This window comes from Lactuca virosa, chromosome 7 (genome assembly GCF_052849685.1).
Source record: "Lactuca virosa cultivar CGN04683 chromosome 7, Lactuca_virosa_CGN04683_v6, whole genome shotgun sequence".
Lineage (NCBI taxonomy): Eukaryota > Viridiplantae > Streptophyta > Magnoliopsida > Asterales > Asteraceae > Lactuca > Lactuca virosa.
In genome coordinates, this window is record NC_136432.1 from 157,632,677 (window position 1) to 157,645,726 (window position 13,050).

General features: G+C 39.3%; 1 protein-coding gene across 1 annotated transcript; it reads left to right on the plus strand.

Moving 5' to 3' along the window:
• The first annotated feature begins 330 nt into the window (after positions 1 to 330).
• LOC145127264 (uncharacterized) lies at positions 331 to 810 on the plus strand. Its single transcript, XM_079062488.1, has one exon. The coding sequence runs from the start codon at positions 331 to 333 to the stop codon at positions 808 to 810; it is 480 nt and encodes a 159-aa protein (XP_078918614.1).
• The last annotated feature ends 12,240 nt before the right edge of the window (positions 811 to 13,050 follow it).

The window sequence follows — 13,050 nt, forward strand, 5'->3', positions numbered from 1 at the left end:
AAAAACTAGAACCAAGCATTAGGGTTTTGCGTTGTCGTTAAATTTCTTAAAAAGTTATTTTCTCATTTTGGCATGCCCAAAGCATTAATTAGTGATCGGGGAACTCATTTTTGCAATGAATAACTTGCAAGGGTGTTACAAAAATATGGTGTCCACCATAGATTTGCAACTCCTTGTCATCCACAAACAAGTGTGCAACCCGAAATAACAAATAGGGCTTTAAAAATAATATTAGAATGGTTGGTAGGTAATAATAAAAAGGTATGGTCTGATAAGCTTGAGGATACATTACGGGCTTTTCAAACCACTTTCAAAACTCCAATAGGTATTATGCCTTATAGGATAGTTTTTGGTCAAAATTGTCATTTACCGATCGAAATCGAACACAATAAATTTTTGGCTTTGAAGATTTGTAACTTTGAATTATCTGAATTGCGTACTAACCGTTTGATGCAGATGAATGCCTTAGAGGAATTGAGAAATGAAGTGTATAATTATTCCATGATTTATAAAGATAAAAGAAAGAAGTGGCATGATGCTAGGTTAAGAGGCAATACGAATTTTAAACCCGGTCAAAAATTCCTACTCTTTAACTCGAGAATGAATCTCTTTCCGAGCAAATTAAAGACACGATGGTATGGCCTGTTCGTAGTAAAAGAAGCCTTTCCATATGGAATAAATGAATTATCTAAGGGTGGTGGAGCATCGTTTGAAGTAAATGGAAATCGTGTGAAACATTATGAGGATGGAATGCCAAAAGAAGATATGGAAGGAAAGGACATGATTTTGGAAGAAACCGCCACAACATAGGGCGGAAAGGAGTTCGACTCACGACTCCTCAAAAAGAAGCGCTTATGGGAGGCAACCCGAAATTTGAGTTTGCATTTTCTTTCCTTTTAGTTTTAAATTTTGTTTTGTTTTGGATTTAAGTGTGTTAAAAGGGGGGGGGGGGTTCACTCTTTTGCCGATAAATGTTGTTATGAGGGCAAGCAAGGCACAAGTGTGGCGTGTGGTGTTTATAATTTTTTATTGAATGACTTTAAAATGATGCATTGTACACCACCATGACGTGATGAGCTGTTACACGACGTGGTGGTGGAAAAGGGTCCGATAATCGTGAAGATTTAAACCACCACAACATGTTATCTCCAAACATGACGTGGTGGTGTTTTTTACACTAAAATCGGATTTAACCTGAAAAAGTCAAAAAAAATTAAATCACTTTTTCACCCACACGCTCCTAACACGTCAAGTTCTGCCCTTCGCAACATCCTTCTTAAGCAATCCTCGATTTTTCACATTTCTCTTCAACAAAGGTAACATATTTTTACTCCTGGTCGAGTTAATCAGTGATCTAATGTTGGTTTTGTGCAACAATTTTGTTTAAAGGGTCCACTTTTTGTTATTTTTCAAACCTAAGGTTACGATATTTAACCGATTTGGGGTTGTTTTTGCTCATTTTTTACTTGAAATTGTTGCCTAATAGCGTTAATAGTTATACAAAACAAAACCCTTGTGCTTAATTTGAGTTTAATAGGTTGATTCTTGTTCGATTATGACCTTCGTCGCCAAACTGTTCTTGAACCACGACGTGTTGGGTGTTCAGTGAACAAATTAATTTTTGAATTCTGTTTCATTTCTAATATGATGTGTTTATTGTGGGTTGTTTTGTTATTTGTTTTTGAAAAAAATGATCAGAAGAAGGCAAGGAAACCCTAGTGCATTCCAAGATTTCTGGTGGTATAATTTTTCAAATACTGTTGAACCCGCGGTTATGATTGAGTGGAGGAACAAATTGGATGCAATGCGGGTGCAAAAGATTCATGTTCCGAATGCTCTAAATTGGGATTGGTTTCAAGAGGGCGGGTTGGTGGAATATTTTGACCAATATTTAGTTAAAGAATTTGTTGGGGATGATGTTCGGTTTGTGTGCACAGGATGGAGTCGATTTTTTAGACTTTAAGAGCCGGTGTTCAAAGAATTATGTGTGGAATTTCTCTCTATTTTCTGATATAGGAAGATGGACGACCTTCATTACATGGAGGTTGGATCTTTATGATCAAGTTGAGGTTATGATAATGGATTTTAGCACGTTTATTGAGCATTTCCATACGGGTTTTCGACAATGTGTTAGTGATACAAACTGGTGGGACACCATTTCAAATGGAGTTTACATTCTAGGGAGAGCTCAAGAGGGTGACATTCGATCACCAATTCATAGACTTATCCACCGCCTCCTCACTTTTACCATCAATCAGAGGAAGGAGGCGGATAAGGTTCCAACCCTTGATGTATTTTTCCTGTGGAGCATCATTACACTCGGGGCCTTTTGCAATCTTCCTCATTGTGTGGCGGAATTTTTGGCATCTAGGGTAGGGAAGGATAGGAAGGGAGCACCAATTACTGGGGGAGTGTTCATCTCGCGGCTAGCCCGATCTTATGGTATTTTTGAGCTAAGGGAGGCTAGGGATTTGACATTGGAGAATACCCACCCGTTTAACCGAATTTTATTCAAAAGGGCGCGAGTTGTGATTGATAATGGGGGTAACAACTACTCAATTCTCCTAAATGACCCAATGGAGGCTCCTATGATTAGGCGAGTTATGAGACGAGCGGATGACATGCAGGAGGAGCCGCCTGTTAATTTTGAGGAGGATTAGTTGCCAATGGACCCCTATAATGTTTATTTGAGGCGGTATCAAGATAATTTAGGTCGGGGCATGAACTATATGGGAATACACATGGATCTCATGATGCAACATTTGGACATTGATCGACCGACCGGGTATCCCTCGTCATACACGTACATCCCGACTTGGGATGAGTTATGAACGGAACACCAAGGTAGTGTCGGCGGTAGCGGAGGAGGAGGAGATCGAAACGAAGAGTGGTTATCCTTGGTTTTTATTTTATTTTATGCTTTAGTGGTTTTTAAGACAATTTATTTGTTTTATGTTTAATAATGTAGGGTTTTTAGTAATGTAGGATTTGAGTAATTTTAGTTTTTGTGATTGTTTTCCTTTTTTATTACTTGTTTGTTTGAATTTCTCAGAAGTATATGAGAGGATTTGATGAATGAATTCTGAGAGAACGTGACAAAGATTAAGTGAGGGGTGAAACTCGCGACTTGCAAGGAAACAATTTTGAGTGAAGATGACGAGTAGTTAATCTTACTAACTATAAGAGAGCATTTTTCAGCAAAATAGAAGGGTATACCACCTTGGTATTACTTTTTCTTGGCCAAGAATCAAGTTGGACAGAAATCATATTATTATGAAAAGAACGAAACCGAGGTGTGGACACATATCACCACGATGTGGTATCGAGGAAATCTGCGATCAAAACTCCAGATTAATGAAGACCATGATGTGTTCATCTCTAACCACGTCGTGTTGCTACTTAGTTTCACCCATTCTTGGTGTATTGAAGTTTATTCTAGTGGCAGCCCAAAGTACCATTTTCCAGCTATCTCACTAGATGTCAACCACACAAGACCCACGTTCGACCTCACCACTTCTATCCTACGGGAGTCTATTCCAATTTCTCTCTTTACTTTTATGTTCTTTATTGTTAACTTATGCAATGGGGACATTGCATCATTTAAGTGTGGGGCAGGGGGTTGAACATAGGAATAACAAGCATTCTGAAAATTTTATTATGAAAAGTGACTGGGATTAAAAAAAATTAGAAAGACTTGAAACAATGGTCTAAATATGAATCTAGTAAAAAAATTTGTTGTTATGTTGATACCTTGGTAGCTAGTCCTGTGTGGGATGATCCGATGTGAGCCTCGATATTTATTGGAGCCAACATATGTTCTAGTATATTTTTGGCCTCACTCTCCTAATGAAATTATAAGAAAAAACACGACCTTTCCCAATTTGAGGGATGTAAAAAGTTTTGGCTTTGGGAAAACCTAGACCTAATAAAAAACTTACTAGTGACTGATATATCTCCTGGGTCCTTTCTGTCAAAAGAATGCGAATCAATTTATCAAGTTTATCTCTTTACTTTTCTATGTTGTTGAGTCTCTCTCTCTCTCTCTCTCTCTCTCTCTATATATATATATATATATATATATATATATATATAAACAAAGTAACAGTTCAGGAGTGGAGCCAACCTGTGACCTTTGGGACTTGGTCAGTATTCCCCGCGGGATATTTTTCGTATATTTGTGCACCTGCAGTACTTTAACATGGATCAAAACGGGAAGAATGCCACTACACGGGTTTCATCAATAGTCATGGGCTCCATTAGTAACCTAAGGGATTTCGAGTACTCCAATGAATCTTTTAGAAAGTCATGAACTATAGTATTAGTAAATTTGCAACTAAGTATAAGTTTTAGTTATTTGTTTGCTTATATGTGATTATGGAAAGTTGGAAGCATTGAGAAAAGATAATATATATATATATATATATATATATATATATATATATATATATATATATATATATATATATATATAAATAAAAAATAAAGTGAAAAAGAGAAAAAGTTCCAAAAAAAAAGATAATGTTGCAACAAATAAAACTTGTAGTTATATTTTTAGGAAAATTATACTATATGTTATTTTCATTTCTATTGAGTCACTTTGTATTTGACAATAACTTTTGAGATGAAAGGGGGTAAATAAAAGGGCATAGGAGGTAGGAATGACAAAAATGAATGTTGTTCAAATTGACTGGGAAGTGTTTATCAGGATCGTAAGTATTTAGGATTGGAGAAGTTCTTAGGAAAAATTAGACACTAATATATGCATTATAGTCTTGATGTAATGGATGGTCTCATAGTGGATTGTCTTGTGCGATATTAGTAGCTAGGGATTTGATGTGATGATAAAAAAAATCAATTTTGCTTGGGAGCAAACAAAAGTCAAGTGTGGGGTATTTTGATTTGTGCATATTTAGTTATATATTTCATGCATGATTTCAATACTTTTTGCTACATTTATGCTCATTATATAACAAAAGGTACTTAATTTGTTTAAAATTTGTTTTGTAGCAGCGAAGACATGCTCGGGATCAAAAGGAAGCCATTGCAGTGCTGGAAGCGGGAAAATTGGATCAAAGTCAAATAAGTATTAAAACTGGAAGACCACGACGTGGTGATCTCCAATACGTCGTGGTGGTTGAAGAAATCTCGATCAAATAGTGACTTGGAGATTACGTGTTTTTATAAAAGACCATGTCGTGGTGGCGGTCAACCACAACTTGGTGTGTCTGATTCGGTATTTATAAACATGATGATTCTTCTCTCAACCCTGATGAATACGGAGAGTTATATTTGACTTTTGGAGACTATATAAGTGTTGGAGCACAAAAGAAGCTCAGATTTCGATTGAAGATTAGCTTTTGAAGAGATTTGAGGCAATAATACTTCTGAAACTTATTTACTTTTCTCTTCATTATGATTTTCATTATGAACTTCATTTTTAAGTGTTTGTTTCTAGAAATCATGGGCTAAAAATCCTAGCTTTTGTTAGAGTAGATGATCATTGTTACTATGTGTTGATTTATTGGATTTTGGATTGTTGCTAGTCGCTTATTTGTTATGATAGCTTGTTAAAGACCCTTTTGTGTTAATAATTACTACTTCTTCCGTTTATTGCTGTGTTTTTCCGAATTGGAATATCATTCTTATTTGGTAAACTTTAATCTTATGATTTGTGACCATCAAAGTTATAAGACAAGTGTTTTGATCATAAACCTAGGATTAAATTGAAGAATAGGTAAATTAATGTGGAAGCTAATATGTTATGATCATTCACGTATTGAATTGATGTTATTATGCATTAATATCAATCATTAGTTCAAGTCTAGCATAACTTGAATTTAATACTAGTTATCTTATTTGTTTGTTCACCTGATCAATGCATGAATGAATTAGCTTTACTAAAGGATTATTCTTTTGATCATAGCATTTAATCAACTTAGGAATCGGTAAGAAATAAACAACTTAATCCATTGCCCTTATCCACGAAATCAACCATGGTAGTGGTGTGAATGGAATCTAAATGGAAGTCTCTTTAATATCTTGTTTTACTTCCTAGTTTGAATTGCTTTTGTTAGTTTAATTGCTTTTGGTGATAAAAGTTTTGAGTTTCTAGACGTGCAAAACTAGAAAACCCCTTCTTTTATTACTTGTTTAAATTAGTTAACATCTAGTAGTATTTAGCTGATATTTCCATTTCATGTGTTCGATACCCTACTTACCTTAACTATTCTGTTATTCGATTAGGTACACTGTCTATTGCGCATTAGTTAGTCTAGATTAGTAGGTTTATTACTTAGTACATAAAATACGTATCACTCATTTAGATTGTTTTTCTTAACAATCGACCGATTTCAATTTCAGTTTCTGAGTCGTATACCGCTACATTGAAATATTAGAAAAATTGTAACTTCCTTTCATGAAGTCAGATTTGAGAGTTCTTTATATGCACGGAATCCTTTTCACATACACTATAACTTTGGTGAAGATTATCGATCCTAAATAATCTTTTATCCAAAAAGTCATTTTAACGCTTACTATGACTAGGTTGAATATGCGAGTGCTACAACCCACCCAGGGATGTACGTTCCTCAGGCATGGTCACGTCATGACACACAGGTGCTCACGTCGTGACCAAGGCTAAATCTTTAAAAATTAACTAGAAACTCAACAGAAGTGCTTACCTGAAACTGGGTGTTACAACTCTCCCCCACTTGAACTTGAACTCGTCCTCGAAATCCTCAATTGCAAATAGGTCTGGGTAGTGCCCGCGCATCTCTGACTTGGGCACCTAAGTCCACTCAGAACCTTTCCAATGTTGCCACTGAACCTTGACTAGGGGAACCACCTTGTTACGCAAGGTCTTCATCTTTCTATCCAAAATAGCTACCGACCTCTCCACATAGTCCAGGCGTTCGTCGACCTGAATGTCATCTAACGGTACCATTGACGTATCATCAACCATGAACTTCTGAAGTTGAGAAACATGGAAGGTGCTATGAATCTGAGTAAGCTCATCCGACAAATCAAACCAGTACGCCACCATGCCCACTCTGGACACTATTGTAAAAGGTCCAATAAATCGGGAGCCAACTTGCTCTACTTCCTAAAGTGTATAACACCCTTCCTGAGCAATACCTGCAGTAGAACTGTAACTTCTGTCACTTGAGATAATAATTATTTAATATTTATTTAATTAATTGATGGGCTAGGTATTCAATAGATGGATTATTTGAGTGGACTATTATCAAGTCGGCTGAGTAGTTGGGCCGCCTAGAAGACGTATGTTGGGCGTAAGCTTGGCGTACACGGAGCGTATAGGAGCTTTGGATTCGGGGGGGCGCATGCACGTACGCAAAGCGTACCAAGGAGTAAGCGCAGCGTACGTGAGCAGATTCCAAACCCTAATTTTTAGGGTTTAAACCATATAAATACAGCATTATGACTCAAACCCTAGCCTCCTTACCAGCCTCTCAACCTCAGAAAAACACTAGAAACCCTTTCATACTTCATCCTGGTGTGTTTTTGGCCTTGTGAAGCTTAGTTTGGTGATTTGGAGCTTGGAAGAAGAGAAGAGAAGTTGGAGAAGAAGAACTTAAGTATCTTGAGCTCAAGGATCTGAGATTACCTCACCATTTGGCACTCATTGGAGGTATAAAGCTTTCAATTTTCCTCTTATATGCTTAGATCTAGCGTAGAGATGTTTGAGATCTTCTTAGTCTTAAGAATGGATCTTTATGACTCAAACTCGTTTCTAGGTCTAGGGTTGCCACCCTTAGTGACATATGAGTCCCATAAGTAGTAAAGTTTCGATCTTTAAGGTCCATTTTTGACCATGCATGAGATCTAGTCATTTCCATGGGAGTTAGTTGCTATATTCCAAGTTTGGGTTCATTTGGTGGGTTGCAAGCCACCAAGTAGTCAACTTTATGAGTTAAGGCATGCTAAGGGACTCAAATCTGTAATTTGGACTTGATGTCTTAAGGGATTATGCAGTTTTGAAGAATATGGATTAACAGGGTAGTACGTTGCGCGTACACGCCAGTACGCGCAGCGTACAAACCATGCAAGTTGTACGCATAGCGTACAGAGGAGTACGATTAGCGTACTCTCAGGTTTTGGGCTTCACGTTATTGGGCCTCGGATTGGGCCAAATCTTGAACTTATCAGCCGTTGGGACTTAATGGGCCATAAGTAGTTAGTTATTGGGTTAAGGACATATTTCGGGCATTGGGAAAGGCACATTTGAAGAGTTGGGCCCAATTTATAAAATTGGGCCATTTGTGGGCCTTTAGTGGGTCATTAGAGGGCTTAGAGAGATTAGATGGGTTTGGACCTTGGTTATGGCTCAAAGTAGACCAAGGGGTAAAATGGTCATTTTACCCTAAGAAGGATTATGGATTTTTGACTAAGTGTTGTTATGACTATGATAGTCTGGGAGTCATTGGAGCAGCCACTAGAGATTCTTCATTGTGAGATTCAGCTGTCAGCTTTGCAAGGTGAGTTTTCCTCCTAGGAACGGGTCTAAGGCACCAATGTCGGCCCGTTTATGTATGTTAGCATGTGTCGGACTACGGTCTGATGTCGGGTAGTGCCCGATGTAGGCTTATGTGTTTATATGTTTTTTAACTTCGGTCTGATGTCGGGGAAAGCCCGAGGAATGTTTGTGTGCTTGATGTGTTCGTGATTCTTGCATGTTCTTGTTTATATGTTCCGGACTACGATCCGATGCCAGGGAAAGCCCGAGGAATGTTTATATGTTATGTTATATGTTTCCAGATTTCGGTCCGACGTCGGGCGGGGCCCGAGGAATGTTTATATGTTTATGTTATGCGCTTATTATGTGTATTATTGATATGTTGATATGTATACCGAGCTTGTTTGATGCCGGCGGGGCCGATGCCGTACTTCGGTCAGATGTCGGGCGGGGCCCGATGCCAGCGGGGCCGATGTCAGACTTCGGTCTGATGCCGGGCGGGAACCGATGTAGCGGGCAAGGCCCAATGTATGTTCTTATGTGATTATTTGTATGTTATGTGGTAGTTTGGGGAGACTCACTAAGCTTCGTGCTTATAGCAGTTTTGGTTTCGGGTACTTCCGGTAGCAAGGGGAAGGGCTCGGGATGATTGCAGTGCACACAACATTTGTTTAGCCTGGGATGTTACACTCTGATATATGTTTTGACAGAAGTTATGATATTTTGTGATGCACTACTTATGATTTTATTATGATGTTCAATGACTATGGTTTTCTTAATAATTAAAAACGAAATTTTTGGACTGTATTTTTTGGATGTTTCAAGAACCATATCCCCAACCTGAAACTCCAACTTAGACCGGTGTCTATCAACGTAGCTTTTCTGTCAGCTATGCGCTCTCTGTAACCTCTATCTAATCTGTTGAATCAGCTTTGTCTTCTGGAGAACCACTTTAGTCCTCCCTATTACCCTATGACCGACATATCCTTAGCAAACTGGAGTGTGACACTTCCTCCCATATGGAAGCTAAAATGCAGGTGCACTAGTATTGTAATGATATTTGTTGTAAGGAAAACTCACTTAGGGGATGGTAGGAGTCCCAACTCCCATTGAAATCAATGACACAAGCCCTCAACATATCCTCGAGTGTCTGAATAGTCCGCTCACTCTGACCATCAATCTGTGGGTGCTAAGTAGTGAAGAAATGCAGTCTCATACCCAATTCCTTATGAAATTTCTACTAGAATCGGGAAGTGAAGTGCACATCCCGGTCAAGTGGTCAATAATAACCTATGTGGCACCAAATCCATTGGTCTTCCTTGACAATTTGGTGTTGAAATCCATGGTGATCTGCTCCTATTTGCACATTAGAACCTCCAAGGGTTGCAATTTTCTGTGCGGTTGCTCGTGTGCTGCCTTGACCATCCGGAAAGTCAAGCATCTCCCCACATACCATGCTATCTCTCGCTTCATGCATGGCCACCAATAGCTAAGTCTCAAGTCTCAATACGTCTTTGTGGATCTAGAGTGAATCAAGAGCCCAGACTTGTGCACTTCCTCCATCAATGTCTCTCAGACCCCATTAGAAACTGGGACCCAAACTCGGCCATACTGGGTAATAAGCCCGTGACCATCGGTGGCAAATCTACCAATCTCGACCCTAATCTTCTCCTTCTTCCAATTCTCCCTCATGATTCCCTCGGCCTAATCCTTCTTAATCAAATCTAGGAGTGGTGAGTGGATGGTAATCCTCAAACAAAGCTCTCAAATAGGATCACTAGTTGCCTTGCGGCTCAAAGCATCAGCTACCACATTGGCCTTCCCTAGATGATAAAGAAGCTCACTATCATAATCCTTGACTACATCAAGCCACCTGCATTTTACCATATTCAGATTCGTTTGGTCCATGAGGTATCTCAAGCTCTTGTGATCTGTGTAGGTTGTACAATGAACCCCATAGAGATAGTGTCGCCAAATCTTGAGGACAAACACCACTGCCCCCAACTCCAAATCGTGTGTCGGATACCTCACCTCATGAGGCTTCAAATTCCTGGATGCAAATGCAATTACCCTGCCCTGATGTATGAGTACTACCCCCAAACCCGTGATCGAAGCATCGCAAAATACTGTAAAATCCACAACACCCTCGGGAAGGGTCAATAATAGGGCCTCACATAACTTCCGCCTTAGAGTCTCAAATGTGGTCTGCTACTCAGGCTCCCAATGGAAATGCACACTCTTCTTCGTCAAGCAAGTCAGAGGAAAAACTATCTTGGAAAACTCTTGAATGAACCTTCGATAGTAACCTACCAATCCTAGAAAACTCCTAAACTCAGATGGGGACTTCAGGACCTCCCACTGCATAACTGTCTCGGTCTTGCCTGGATCAACCAGAAACCCGTTCTGATTGATGAGATGTCCCAAAAATTGGACCTCTCGTAACTAGAACGCACACTTGGAGAACTTGGCATAAATCCTCTCTCGCATCAGTACCCCAAGTAACTCTCGAATATGCTCTCCATGTTGCTCCTTGGTCTATGAGTAGCTCAGAATATCATTAATGAAAGTAATAACCGACCGATCGAGCATCGGTCTGCATACCCAATTCATCAAATCCATAAATGTTACAGGTGCATTGGTGAGACCAAACGACATCATTATGAACTCATAATGACCATAGCAGGTTCTTAATGCTGTCATTTCTATGTCCTTCTCTCTGACCCTCATTTGGTGGTATCCCGACCTCAGATCAATCTTAGAAAACCAAGATGCACCCCACAACTAATTGAAAAGTTCATCAAGCCTAGGAAGTGGGTAATGGTTCTTAACTATGAACTTGTTCAAGTCCTAGTAATTTATGCATACACGGTGAGACCCATCCTACTTCTTCACAAGAAGAATCGGTGCTCCCCAGGGTGAATTTCTTAGTCTGATAAACGGCTTGCCTAAAAGCTCCTGGATCAGAGAGGAGAACTCATGCATCTCTAGTGGTGCGATTCGATATGGTGCCTTGGCGATCGGGGCTGTACCAGGGATCAGATCGATCATATACTCAACCTCCCTCGTGGGAGAAAAACTGGGTAACTCCTCCGGAAAGAAATCTGGAAACTATCTAACTATCGGTACATCCATAACCGACTTCTTCCCGTCAACTCGAGTATCAACCACATATGGGAGGAAACCCGAACATCCATGTTGGAGATACTGCCTAACCCTGGCGGCCGAACAAAAAGCCGATCCAACCCTAGTACCCTCGCCAAAAATGGTTAGTTCTCCTCTACTTGGGGTTCAAACCACCACCAGCTACCTCTCGTAATCAGTCACAAATCCAAACCTGATTAACCAGTCCATCCTCAAAATTACGTAACCATCCCCCATAGGGATAGGAATCAGGTCAATCGGGTAGGGCACCCCAAAAATTGTAACACCCTGTTCGAGATCATTCTGTAATTCAGGGCCGTGGTCTGGAGGTGGATTTTGTAAAGGCTATGGGCCTTAAGGAGGCGATGTTTAGACCTTTTATAAGGAGGTAATGATGGTTATGAGATCTAAACCTTTGATTTGTGTTTTGGAGTAAAATGGTAAAACGGGAAAAGTCATAGGCTGGGTTCTTGCATGAAATATGGATTTTGGTTTGATAATTTTTTTTTGTCCAAGATATTTAGATAATATTGTAGAGCTCCTCAACACCTTTCAGTGAATATAAAGAACGTCAAAATTGGAGTTAGAACGAAGAAGTTATGCCTGTTTGAAGTTTGGTCGGTTTTGGGTGATGCTGAGTACGTCGGGCGTACAGAGGAGTGTACGTTGGGCATACTGAGGCACACTGAGTACGCTGGGCGTACGCGATCCGTGCCGAACCCCTATTTTTGTGGTTTGAGTCCTATTTAAGCTTCTTAACTCCCTAAACCCACTCCATTCTCAGCCTCCACCCCTCCAACACCCCTTCCATGAAACCCTAACCCTAGTTGAGCCTTGTGTGCTAAAAGAAGGTGTTTTTGAGTGCTTTGTAGTATGCATGGTGCACCTTGGAGAAGAAGGAACTTCTTGGAGAAGTGTTGATTGCTTTGGAGCTTGTAGATCTGGACTTTGTTCACCTTGATCTATCTTCTAGAGGTATAAAGTTTGAATCTTGGTGATGCATTTGCTAGATCTAGCTAGTTTTGGATGTTATGAGCTTTTGGTCATTTTAGTGCATAAAGTTTAGATCTTGAAAGTTTGTGACCTTGTTATGCATAAAGTTGGAAACTTTATCCATCTAAACTTCATTTTGATTCACATCTGAAAGTTGGAGACTTGTACTTAATGGATTAAGTTGAAAAAGATGAACTTTTGGGTCCCTTTAGGACTTAAAGACTCGATCTTGTTTCTTGGGATCATTCTAATGGATAAAGTTGGAAACTTTATCCATTATAAAGCTATTATGAACTATAAAAATGTGATCTTGTCCATTCTATCCCTTCCATGCAAGAGTTGTGATGTCTTATTGGGTTAAGAACTTAGGGTTTTGGACATTAAGCAATTTATAGCCATGAAAGGTCATAAAGTTGGAAACTTTATAACTTAGGGCATCATTT

Coding starts and splice junctions, on each gene's coding strand:
- LOC145127264 (XM_079062488.1), top strand. CDS start 331: ATGCCTTATAGGATAGTTTTTGGTCAAAATTGTCATTTACCGATCGAA.